This window comes from Hermetia illucens, chromosome 5 (assembly GCF_905115235.1).
Source record: "Hermetia illucens chromosome 5, iHerIll2.2.curated.20191125, whole genome shotgun sequence".
Lineage (NCBI taxonomy): Eukaryota > Metazoa > Arthropoda > Insecta > Diptera > Stratiomyidae > Hermetia > Hermetia illucens.
This window is the reverse complement of record NC_051853.1, coordinates 77,371,180-77,383,269: the sequence shown is the minus strand read 5'-3', so window position 1 is coordinate 77,383,269 and position 12,090 is coordinate 77,371,180. Positions and strand designations below refer to the sequence as shown.

General features: G+C 41.3%; 1 protein-coding gene across 1 annotated transcript in view; it reads right to left on the bottom strand.

Annotated features, from left to right (window-relative positions):
- Positions 1 to 250: 250 nt before the first annotated feature.
- Positions 251 to 12,090, bottom strand: part of LOC119658459 (protein mab-21) — a 29,028-nt gene continuing 17,188 nt past the window's right edge. The window contains exon 2 of the mRNA XM_038065864.1: positions 251 to 3,217. Coding sequence (XP_037921792.1) covers positions 2,868 to 3,217 — 350 coding nt within the window. The 3' untranslated portion in view covers positions 251 to 2,867. The remainder of the gene's footprint in view (positions 3,218 to 12,090) is intronic.

Genomic DNA, 12,090 nt, shown 5'->3' with positions numbered 1-12,090 from the left:
TGATGAATGATGTGATGTAGATGGCGACGAAATTATTGACATAAACATATCAAGTACACAGGGACTGTGTGATACGAGTCAAGAAATAGTGTGAAATGCAGTCTGCTTCAAAGTAGTTTTTAAAGGAGGTTAGATATTGTCTTCTATCTATCAAGCTTACTCCAAACTACAATTTTATTTTATAGTATATATATATCTTTCGGGAGCAACTTAGCCCCTTCAACAGTACAAAGCTACTAGAGTAGCTTTGTGTAAAATAAAATTGTAGTTTGGAGTAAGCTACTGGTCTATCAACTTTAGTTTTTGAACCCACGAGGGACTAGCCGCTCTTCCAGCAGCAACACAGCATTTTAACCCAATTCAACTTTGAATGTAAATCGGAGAGGGGATTGTGCCGGTTTTTGAATAGCCTGAATTTCAATGAAGAGAATGGATAATGGTGGCCTACGTAATTTTCACCCTAGACCCATGTACATGACTTTCACCTTGGCTCTCGGTTATCCCTATAATTTTTAAGCTGAGCCCGGATTTTCTGTCTACGGTCCTGCTTATGTGGTTTTCCCAATAAACAATATAGATGTCAAGGTCCACAGTTTTTAACTTATTCAGTTTTCCCAGATGGACAGGGAATTGTAGCAACATCATCTAGGTTCAAGTGAGGTACGATGTTTTGATTCTGCAACGCGACACCCTCTCAATGTAATATTATATATATACTTTGTACTTTGGTACACTTCAGTGTAAAAATCGTATTTAATATCGCATCTGTGCAGGAAGTCGGTTTTAGGAAAATTCAGTTAGGGAATACCATTTCAGAATATGGAGTGTTACAATACGGTGGAGTTGCATAGCAATAGTTCTCTGGCCGTCTTCAGGAAAAGTAATCTTGCTGATACGGTATCTTCATAGTAGGCTAGTTTCGGTTCCTTCATGTCAGCACAAAACATTCTAATAAAACAAACAACCCTTGGAGTGTTTATAGATAAAAATGGTTCAAATAAACTGAAGCTTCCTTGGGCTGTCTCGCGAACGATTGTGAAATAGTCAACTCTGAATATAACCGTCGTCTGCTGGACAGTGAATTACCAATATATAAGATGTACAGAAGTACATATCACGGGGAGGCATTACCATGTCCCGTGGTAGTGCTAACGTTGGGAAGAGCAAGAGGTACCGATAGTTGAACCTGGTTTTAGCCGCGTTGAGTTCGTAATGTATTTCTCAAGAATCCGACCAGCTCCGGTAAAATCTGAAAACGTCATGCCAATGCCTTTTTATAAAATTTGTTTCTACGTCACGCTATGTATGCAAACTTTTAAGGATTTAAAGCTGTTAGCTGCTTACCACTTCCAAAATTAAACCTTACAAATCGCCCAATTCAATTATTGGGTCTTTGCATTAACAGAGCTTGCGGCAACCCTCAACGATAACCTGAAATTCCCCCAAAGTGCACAAGATAAAAGCCCAACCAAATTGATTCAGATTTCAGACTGGTGTCGCTCAAGAGTGTTTCCATATTTCCAAATTCAGTGATTAATCGATTCCTATTCACGTTTTACATCTAAAATGTTAATTATGCGAGGCGAAAGGAGAATCAAACATATTTTAATCGTTCAGTTGGCTGTGCTCATCTCTATATTCTCCCTCTGAAATTTATGTGAGATTTTTCTGAATAGCGACTGAAATTCAATTTTTTATTGATACTTTTACGTGCCAAGCGCATTTTTGTAGGTGGAACGACAAAGTTCTAATTCAGACCTGGGACGTATCCAGCAAGAGAGGAGCCGGAGCGGAGTCAGATCCGATTTTCATGACGATATGTTTTTTCAGAGGTCGATAGTGCCTGTGTGTGCTTTTAACGACTTATTTGGATAGGTTTCACATTAAATTCAGATATATTTTAATTTAGATATTGTTCTAGGGAGAGGTGAGGCCATTCCGAGAATTCGTAGAATAGGAACGTTTTGTTATGTAAATTGCTTCTATTCAAGCTTATCTCTCGGCTATTTTTAAAGGCCACTTAGTGACACATTTGATTAACGGCGATGCCATTTTAAGAGGATCCTCCACGCCACAAAAAAGATACTCAAGCCTTTGTCTCAGTTAACATAAGTTGATTTCTATATGGAACTATAAAGATTTAACCGCTTCGTCGCCACTCGTTACCTTTGTAGATGAACACTTATTGATAGATACACATTAAGGCCAGTCGTAGCCAGGAGTATGTAATGCAGCGACAGCGCGAAATGTAATATGATAAAAACTTGGGTCGGTGGTGACCGTAGATATTGCATCTTTAGTTTAAAGAGAATGGCTACAGTGGACATGTCATATCTGTGTTACCTGTGTATCTTGTCATTGCGTTTTTGCAACATTGATTCGAGATAAGCTACGTAGTACTGTTTTACTGTTTGGAAATGTTTTTCAAATTAGCTAACAAGTAGCTGGTTGGGAATGAAAAAAGATGTAACAAGGATTATGCCATAATTGGATTATTTGTTACTAAGTTTTTGCTGAGTTTCATCAGTAGCTCTCAAATGAGTTTTAGTGTTCGAACAGAAATGAAAATGTTACAATAATAAATTGGCAGAGCGCCTGATAAGGACTCACAGTCGTCCTCATGCTAATCACACATTATCATTTCCAGGAGCAATTTACTACTCGAAACGCCTTTGAGCGACTACTCTACACTGAAGCCATCCTAGAAATTTTGACTATAGCAAGAAGAAAATTCAATTTTCGCTTCTCCTAATGCACTCGCGCATTCTTCTTATCATTCATCTAACATTGAGTATCTTTCCACGCAATCACGAATACTACACAGTCCTTTTAATACGTTAGGCTTACGAATAGGTCTTGCAACTGAATTAAAGTTCTTCAAGACATCTGGCGTTGGTTAGCATAATCCTTGTCAGCCTCCACACTTGCTTCGCTGCATTCTCGAGGGCACCGGGCGATTTACCCTTGAACAGGTCCATGTTTGGTAGAAAATAATGAGGACATCTTCGACACTGTAGGCATGAGATCAACTGCAAGAAGATGCCATTGATCCGATCGGCAATACAATTTTCCTCCCATTCCATTTCACGTGGATGTTTCTCGCATTCGTACAGAAGCAATGTCTTTAGGTGGTATGATGTCACCGGGTTTCCGGGCAAATCTAAGTGACGATCACGCAGTGTCTTTAAGATGCTGAGACAACGTCGTCGACTTGCACCTGCAATTGAATAGAGAAAGAAAATGTTTGTTGTTAGTTGTTTTGTTGAGGTCAAGCGATTGAATTTTGTGTTTAGTTTTCAAGTAATTGGGTAGATGTGCATCTTTTCCCAAGGAAACTGATGTTTCGTATTCAGGTACTACCAAAATTATGGTTTACCTATTTAGGCCATAAATAGATTGTTAAGATAATTTAAATATAGTTGTTGAGTATTGTCCTAGTCTACGTATGTATGTTTCCGACAAACAACCGACTTTATTTTGGAAGCCAGCGAATCGAATAGAGTCGGAGGAAGCAAGTCGTAGTTTGCTGTAGTATCTGCCCATTCATGGGTATATGTGTATTTTGAACTACCGAAAAGGCACCTCAACAGCATTTATACTACGTATAAGAGTAGGAGGATTGTCATATGAGATGTCAGTAATAACAGAGCTGGCGGTAACGTCGTTAACAAGCTCGATCAACATACTTGACCGCAAGAAAACACACACATGCATACATATATATACAGTTGTTCTTCTGCGTAATACTAGAGCTCGCTTTGTGAACACATTGGCCTCCTTAATTTCCTTACGAATAAGAATGAAGTCCTATTGGTTTCGCCTGAATCCCCTCAGCGCCTTCTCGGCTTCTCAACCGGTCTGGAGTTATCGATTTTATTTTTAAATGTCTGAGTTACCCATTCGCTGAACATAACTTCGCCATGTTGTTTAGATAGCGAATTGGTCTCAAGCCTAGTCTCAGTAAAACAAAAATAAAATGCTGTGATCAGCGAAAGAGTTGGAGTTATTCCATTATGCTAAATTCTACCTGATCTCTCCTGGTGAAACGTCTCGCAACAGGCCGAGCAAGCAAATGCATCTAATTTTGTTAAAAACAAAATGATCGTGTTAAGGTATAAGCGATTACGGTGGTCTGCACGGGGCACTGGCCCATAGCGGACCATGCCGCTAGGCTCGGCATACCCTACAACTCGCATTGCCGAAGCTGCGGAGAAGGAAGGGAAACCCTCATGCACTTTCTCTGCGATTGTCCAGCTCTGGCTCGAGTCAGGCTTCGGACACTGGGTAAACCATTCTTTGGGGACCTCAGCGAGATTTCTAGCTGCAGGGTCGGAGAGCTGCTTTCCTTCGTGAATGCTACGGGCTGGCTCTGAAGATCCGAGCCGGCTGGACTCTGCTTCCCTGTTCCTATAACAACAGTCACGGTCTTAGGAGTTTGTGGCATCAAAACGGCGCACCAAAGCGCTAATTGGACTCCTCGGAGCGGCCACTGATACCTACCTACCCCTAAGGTATAAGCTTCGGAACGGAAGTCAACCGGGCAGGACGAGCCCCGATCCTGTCGAGAAACGGGCAAGGGTTCTTGACGCATGAACGGCGTCGGAACGTAAGAAAATTAGCTCGAGCAAAACAAATACGTGTCTGCATGTTTAATACTAGCACTCTCACTGGAAAGACGGAGGAACACGCAAAAACCTTCGGAAAATGCCCATTGATTTCTGTGCTCTGCAAGAAACTCCATAGTATGGTGCCAAAAGCTACAACATAGAACGTGATCGCGGTAGAAATGACTATAAACGGCTCTATTTTGGTAACCCACACACGCAATATGATGTTGACATTGGCATCTTTGAGTGTTTTCGTGATGCCATTAAGGTAGTCGAACGATCTGATGACCGACTGATAAAGCTCAGCATTATATCAGCTGATCGCACGATTCACTTTTTCGTCGCATACCCATCGCAGATAGGTTGACCTGATGCCGAGAAAGATGCTTTCTGACAACTTCCCGATGCAAAGGCCTATAACGTGCCTGCTGATAATTATATCATCATTACAGGTGGCCTTAATGGTCATGTGGACGAAGAGGCAGACGACAACAGGTCCCATGGCGAAAATGTTTTTGAGCATGCAATGAGGGTGGTAAGCTGCCGGTTATGCGGACATTCACGACCTTGTTCTTGGCAATTAATGGCTTATCAAATGTTTGTCGCATTTTCCTACATTTATATATAGCGCGAGCAGTAAAACGCATATCGATTATATCCTTATAAGACGCCGATAGTTTATCGCCATCACTGACTGCAAAGCCGTTTTCTATGAGATCATCGCACAAAGCGGCCTATGCAACCCTTGAGTTCACGAAGAAAGATGCTTATCCCAGAAAGATCCTTATCTTTGAAATGACGATGTTCAGCGGCTCAGATGTCTGTGAGAAGAAACTTGTTACTACCGTAGGTTTCTCGACGATAAAACGTTGGCCTATTCGCAAATTTAGAACAATGCTAATCGAAAAGCAAAGGAAGGGATCGCTGTCACCTGGCCGGCCCATTATAAAGGCTTTTTATGATAAATTCAACACTCGGGACGGTGAGAGAGATCTAAATCGACTTGTCAAAAGTCGACACCGAAAAATACAGGGTACCGAGCACTTTCGTTTGCATTTATGACAAGAACGGTACTTTGCTTGTTGATCAACCACCAGGGATGGATAGATGACAGGAATATTTCGAGCAGATTTCAACGGAAAAATTTGTGCATCCTCCATTTTCACAAGCTTTAGCGACAATTTTGGCAACCTCACCTATTAGCGCCGCTGAAGCCGAGCACTCATAAAACGAATAGCAGAACTTGACAATATCTCCTCTAAGCTCCTGCATGGGCAAAAGCGTACAGCTTCCAGCTTCAATCGGGTGAAAGTAAAACTACATCTGACTAGCAAGAACGCACCAACATTCCAATATGGAAAAAGAAAAGAGTCCAGGTGAGTGTTCGAATCACCGTCCGATCCGGTGACAACCTTATCCCAAGCAAGATTATCCACATCGTGCAAATAATCGTGAATTAAGCTGGGTTTGTCAAGAATTGAGGGACTACTGACGCAATACACGCCATGTGATTACTTAAGGAGAAGCACCGTGAGAAGTGTCGCTCTCAGGATCGAGAGAAGGCGTTTGACCGTTAGCCGCGCGAACTCATTTGATATGTACTGCGACAACAATAGTGTCAGAAGAACTCGTGCGATGGGTTAAATTACTCTACCACGATCCGAGAAGTAAAGTGCAAAGTGTGGTGGGTATATCAAAACTGCTTCGTGTGTCTGTTGGTGCTCCCCTTTGTTCTAGTTATGGACACTGTCACACGGACATCCAACATCCAGCGCCCTATACACTATTTCATGCAGATGTTTTCCTAGTGTCTCATAGAAAAGCTGATCTCGAGCAACTTTTTTAAGAATGGAATGTTCGCTTTATGCAACACGGTCTCAGATTCAATCAGAGTGAAATTGAATTTTTGATGACTAATGCTGATGAAAAAGGCACTGTCATTGTCAGTGACTGTGACCTGTCCACAATTGAGCGATTGAAGCGAGACCCGGATAATTTTCACATCGGGCCCTGTTTTCTGAATAATTTCCACTCAGGACCTGATTTTCTCTCTATGGCCCTGGACTAATCATTGAAGGTTTCGCATACAATTTGTTGCGTTGTTAAGAAGCAGCGTACCTTTGGTATCAATAAGGATTTTTCCGATTGCGAGCCCAAGTGTCAAGTTGAAGAGCATTGGTGCTAATCTGTCCCTCCATTTCAGACCAGTCAAATTGGTTGCAGGTTCGAAGCAAAGTTGAGCTCTTCACAGTTGCTTTCGTGAGGGAAACTTGTGTTGTTGTTGTTTGAATGCCAAACTAGAGTTTAACCTACAGTACGTTGCGAGATACTGTCTTACCTTCGTTTAAAGTCGACGAATATCTGGCAGATGTTGACGTTAAACGTTCAGCGCATCTCAAGCACTTGTTTCACGGTGAAGAGTTAATATATTTTTGAGCTTCCACGCTTGAAGCCGCTTTTCCGTTGTTATTTTCGAGTAGGGCTTCAGTCAGTTTTCCAAGACGTACAATGCTGTGTGATGTCTCTGTAATTATCGCATGCCAGCTTGCCAGCTTTTTTGAAGGTTGTAATAAATGATGTTTTTATGCCACTGTAACTGTATTTCCGCCTGCTTCCATATCTGCGAGATAAGTATGGAGATGGTTTTTTTCATCCGAATGCTGCAGTCTTTCAATAGCAACGGTGGTATGATATTAATCCCCGGCGCTTTGTTTGTCTTAAGCCCTTTATCGTTGCACCAATCTTCTGTAGGGATAGTAGGAAAACCTCAGCATTAGTTTTCTCCATTTGCGAGGTTGTCAATTCATCCGTTGGCATTGTGTCGGAGGAGACCGGCAAAGTACGACACCCACCTTTCGTTCCTCTTCGCTTCCCGGTGATGATACTGTCATCTTTATGTCTACACATATTTATTTTTGGTTGAAACCCAATCTTTATCCTTTTTACTGCTTTGAAAACTTGCCTTGTTGCCAAAAGGGTGGCTATTCTTTTTCCTCAGTACCACATTGACTATTCTCAGAAAGTGGTCATAGTAATCTTTCTTAGTTTTATTAGGTTTTTAAAGAATAGTAAGAAATTCTAAGAGAACGTATAAAGTACCTGAGCAAGGACACCAAGGGACGTTCCCTAGTGGAACAGGAATCTGGCTAGATTAAAAGTAGAGATATGGAAACTTTTCAACCAAGCGAAACAACCTGGGGTACATTGGTAGTCATTTAGAGGACAACATCACTTGTGTTGAAAACAGTACAGAAAGTCTTGGATGGTTACATAAGCAGTAATGTCTCCACGCGTGATCCTTGGCAAGTAGAAGTATCACCAGGTACCAATTTTATTGTCATGGACACAATCCAAGATAATCCACATGGTGGAATATAGTATCGCCCATCAAATATTAGTTTGTTGTATAGCACTGCGGCAAAGAGCGCCCCTTCATTTTCGCATACAGATGCAGGCGAGGGCGCAATCTTCAACATGTTGAAGGTACACGGCGGACTGCCTAAATCGAAAGAAGATTGATATTATTTTTAGACGGTATCCCGAATTACTGATGCCAATAACATGACAATAGAGTTTTATTTTGATAAAAAGTTTGAAACACGATGAAGCAACAGGACAAACTGGTAGAGCATGCCATTAGCCTATGGTTAAGACTAGCCACTGATTTCCTGGTACACTACGGGTCATGCACTGTAGAAGGAGTCATTACTCGAAGGGAAACGTATTTCAAATTAATGGGTAAGCATACCAGAATACATATTTCAGGCGAAAATGTAAGGCAAAGATAGGTGTACGTACAACCTCCAAAGGAAGTATAGGGGGTAGAATATTGGGATCCTAACCGACAAACAGACGGTGTCAAAACACTCAGGTCCAACCAGGAGAATTTTGGACCAGTATGGGAATGTTTTGATAAATTGAATATGCTTGGCTCATACAATAAAGTTGGATAACACAGCAGTGGGGAAACTAGAGATATTTGCGGGTGCTGTCGGCAGGTTTTCGTAAGGGGAGCCATGAAACTTCCATGCACATGTTCGAACAATATCACTTTTGCAAAGTAGGTTAGTGCTCCTGGGAGAATAATTAGATAGAGATATTAGGCTGAAACACCTAGAAGAAGGAAACTTCCTAAAATTCCAATAGAGATAGGATTAATCGACATAATATAGTATACTTAATGGGTACAATATAATTAGCAAAGGTTCATCAGTATTAACCGGTGCATCTACCTCTTTCTGAAGTTTTGTTGAAAACAAAACCTTATTAAAATCGGTTCACTCTCTGTCTGCCTGTATGCCATACGCACTTTTTTCAGAAACGATTTCACCGATCAACACGAATTTTGGTGGGGAGGTAGAAACTGTGAACTAGAAGCATCCGGTGAATTAATATACCTGAAAGAGGGGTGCAAATTTTCTTTCATCGAACATATTCATGTGGAATACCAAATGGAAGGTCCTAAATAGAGCTTTTCGAACGAGATAAAATTGAAAAATCTGAAGAAAATTATGGTGGTTAGTAAACATGGTATCTAGGCTTCCAAATACTCTCCTTTTAGATTTCTCCTCAAATTTTTATGTTCTGAAAATTTACTGCGAACCCCTCTTAAGCTCACCCTAGATGGGAGATAGGCTCTTATAGGAAGCATTATTCTGAAAGCTTGGTAAAGATCTTATTATTATTAACAAAGGGTTGAAGAGGTTCGTATTTTATTCTTTTTTCGGATTATATCGTCCCCTTCTCCAACCCTGTTTCTTGTATCTCTGATTAACGTATCCTTGGATCGATCCATTACCTATGCTGCTTATTGTTGATATTTATTGTATCATATTTCGTAGTTGTATATTGATTAACAATTTTCATCATCATCAAAGGCGCAACAACCGGTATCCGGTCTAGGCCTGCCTTAGTAAGGATAGATTCGATATCCCTAAAAGCTACCTGGCATCCTGGCCTACGTCATCGTTCCATCTCAGGCAGGGTCTGCTTCATCTTTTTTTTCTACCGTAGATATTGCCTTTATAGACTTTTCGGACTAGATCATCCTCATCCATACGGATTAAGTGACTCGCCCGGCGTAGTCTATTGAGCTGGATTTTATCCACAACCAGACGATCATGGTATGCTTCGGAATCGTCCATCGTCATGTAGGGAGCCAAAAATTCTGGAACGCGGCTAGGAGTTCGCAATTTTTCTTGCTCAGAAGTCTGCGAGGAATACATAAGGACTGACAAGATCATTATCTTGTACAGTAAGAGCTTTGACCCTATGATGAAACGTTTCGAGCGGAACAGTTTTTGTAAGTTAAAATAGAATAAAGAATAAAGAACCGTGGGCGGATTTCATCGTCGTAGCGGTTATCAGTTGTGATTTTCGACCCTAGATAGGAAAAGTTATCAACAGTCTCAAAGTTGCAGTCTCCTATCTTTATTCCCCCCTGACCAATGCGGTTTGATGTTGTTGGTTGGTTGGTTTTTGGAGCTGTAGTTTTCACCATATATTTTTGTCTTGCCATCATTAATGTGCAACCTAAGATCTCGCGCTGATCGCCACTTGCTCGATCTGGGTGAAGGCAGTTTGTACGTCGTTTTTATGATAACGTTCTTCAGGTGATTGTGAAGATCATTTGTTGATGCTTCATCTCCAGAATCTCTGTTGACTGCGGTTATTTCGGCATCCATTTTCCCTTATAGGTGTTGCAGCGGGCTGTGCTGTGGATGGCTTCAGTGTTAACTCTCATTTGATTGCCAGAGGAGATTCTGGGTGATGTTGTTATTCGAGCCCGGAACACCATGCCAACGAGATAGTGATTGGAGTCTATATTGGCCCTCCTATATGTTCTGACATTCATCAAGGCTGACGGGTGGCGGCGTTCGATCAATTTGATTGAAAGTGTTCCCGATTGGAGAGGCCCATGTATATTTGTGAACCGCTTTCCCTGCAAACCAGGTACTTTCAACAACCATTTCGTGCGATACTACTAACTGAATAATCGGTAGTCGGTTATCATTTTATATTTTGATGTAAGCTATGGGAGCCAACGTATCGCCTGAATACGGGCCCCGTCCCTACTTGACTTTTAAAATCCCCAACAATGATTTTGATATCATACTTGGGACAGGCTTCGAGAGTTCGTTCCACTGCCACGTAGAAAGTATACTTCTTCGAATCTGCAGTCTCCTCTGTAGGGGCGGAGGAGTTAATGAGGCTTATATTTCTAAATTTGCCTCGCAAGCGCACAGTGCATAGCGGTTCGCTTATGTTTCTAATGCGATAACAGCAGGTTTTATTTTTTGGGGGGACTAAGAAACCTACGTGTCCGAATAGGTCAGTGGTTAGAGCACTAGGCTGTCATATGGAAGGTCGCGGTTCAAATCTCACTGGTGGCAGTGGAATTTGCATCGTGATTTGACGTCGGATACCAGTCGACTCAGCTGTGAATGAGTACCTGAGTCAAATCAGGGTAATAATCTCGGGCGAGCGCAATGCTGACCACATTGCCTCCTAGTGTACCGTTACGGTCTTGAATGAAGTGCTCTAACACACTTCAAGGCCCTGATCCAATATGGATTGTTGCGCCAACGATTATTATTATTATTATTAAGAAACCTACCCCGAGTACATGTTTTACTGGATGGGCACAATAATATATGGTGTACTGGCTCTTCTGCAGGAAACCGGTCCCTGCAACGCTGTTACATCAGCCCTATATTGGGAGAGAGTATCGGCTAGCTGCTTGGTAGCACTGTCACTGTACAGGTAGCGCACGTTCCATGAGAAAATGCGCAAATCATTATTCCTTTGTCGTTGCCGGGTTCGTCGTTGTAAAGTCCATCCTGTCCGAGGCTCCTTCTGTGGTTTCGTAACGTTGGTTTTCTGTGTAGGGTTGTCAGTCCTACCCGACCCCAACCTGGAGGACAATTTTCACTAACAAAAATTCGGCCATCTTCAAAACAAACAAAAAATACAACACACTTTAAAGTTAACAGAACAACGAACTTTCTGTTACCCGAGGTAAGATACAGAAAATGTGGCAAGGTTCCTAAAAAGCCCGAATTCCAAGTTCCATTTTTTTGTGGGAATTCCTCAACTTTTTTAAAATATATGAAGGCAAATCCCAAGAAAAGCTTATCTTAACCACTATTAATGGTTATTTCTTGAAAAATCATATTTTCCAGATTTATCATCCCATCATTGCTGAAGATTTGTGACTTTGAAAAAAAATATGAAAATATTTTAATTATCCAAATAAACTTATCTCGCTTTAGACGAGACAAAACTCTCGTTAATTCCCAATAAATTCTGAAAGTTTATAATAAATAAAATTTATTTCTATTGTCGTGGGCAGTTGTCTACTACGAGAAACAAAATATTATTTTTGACACGGACAATTAGTAGGTTTCCATGTGGGAGCACGATAGCGTGCATGTCGGTTTGGGGCTGAGATCGTTTGTTTCAGCTGTGTTTTATCTTTTGGATC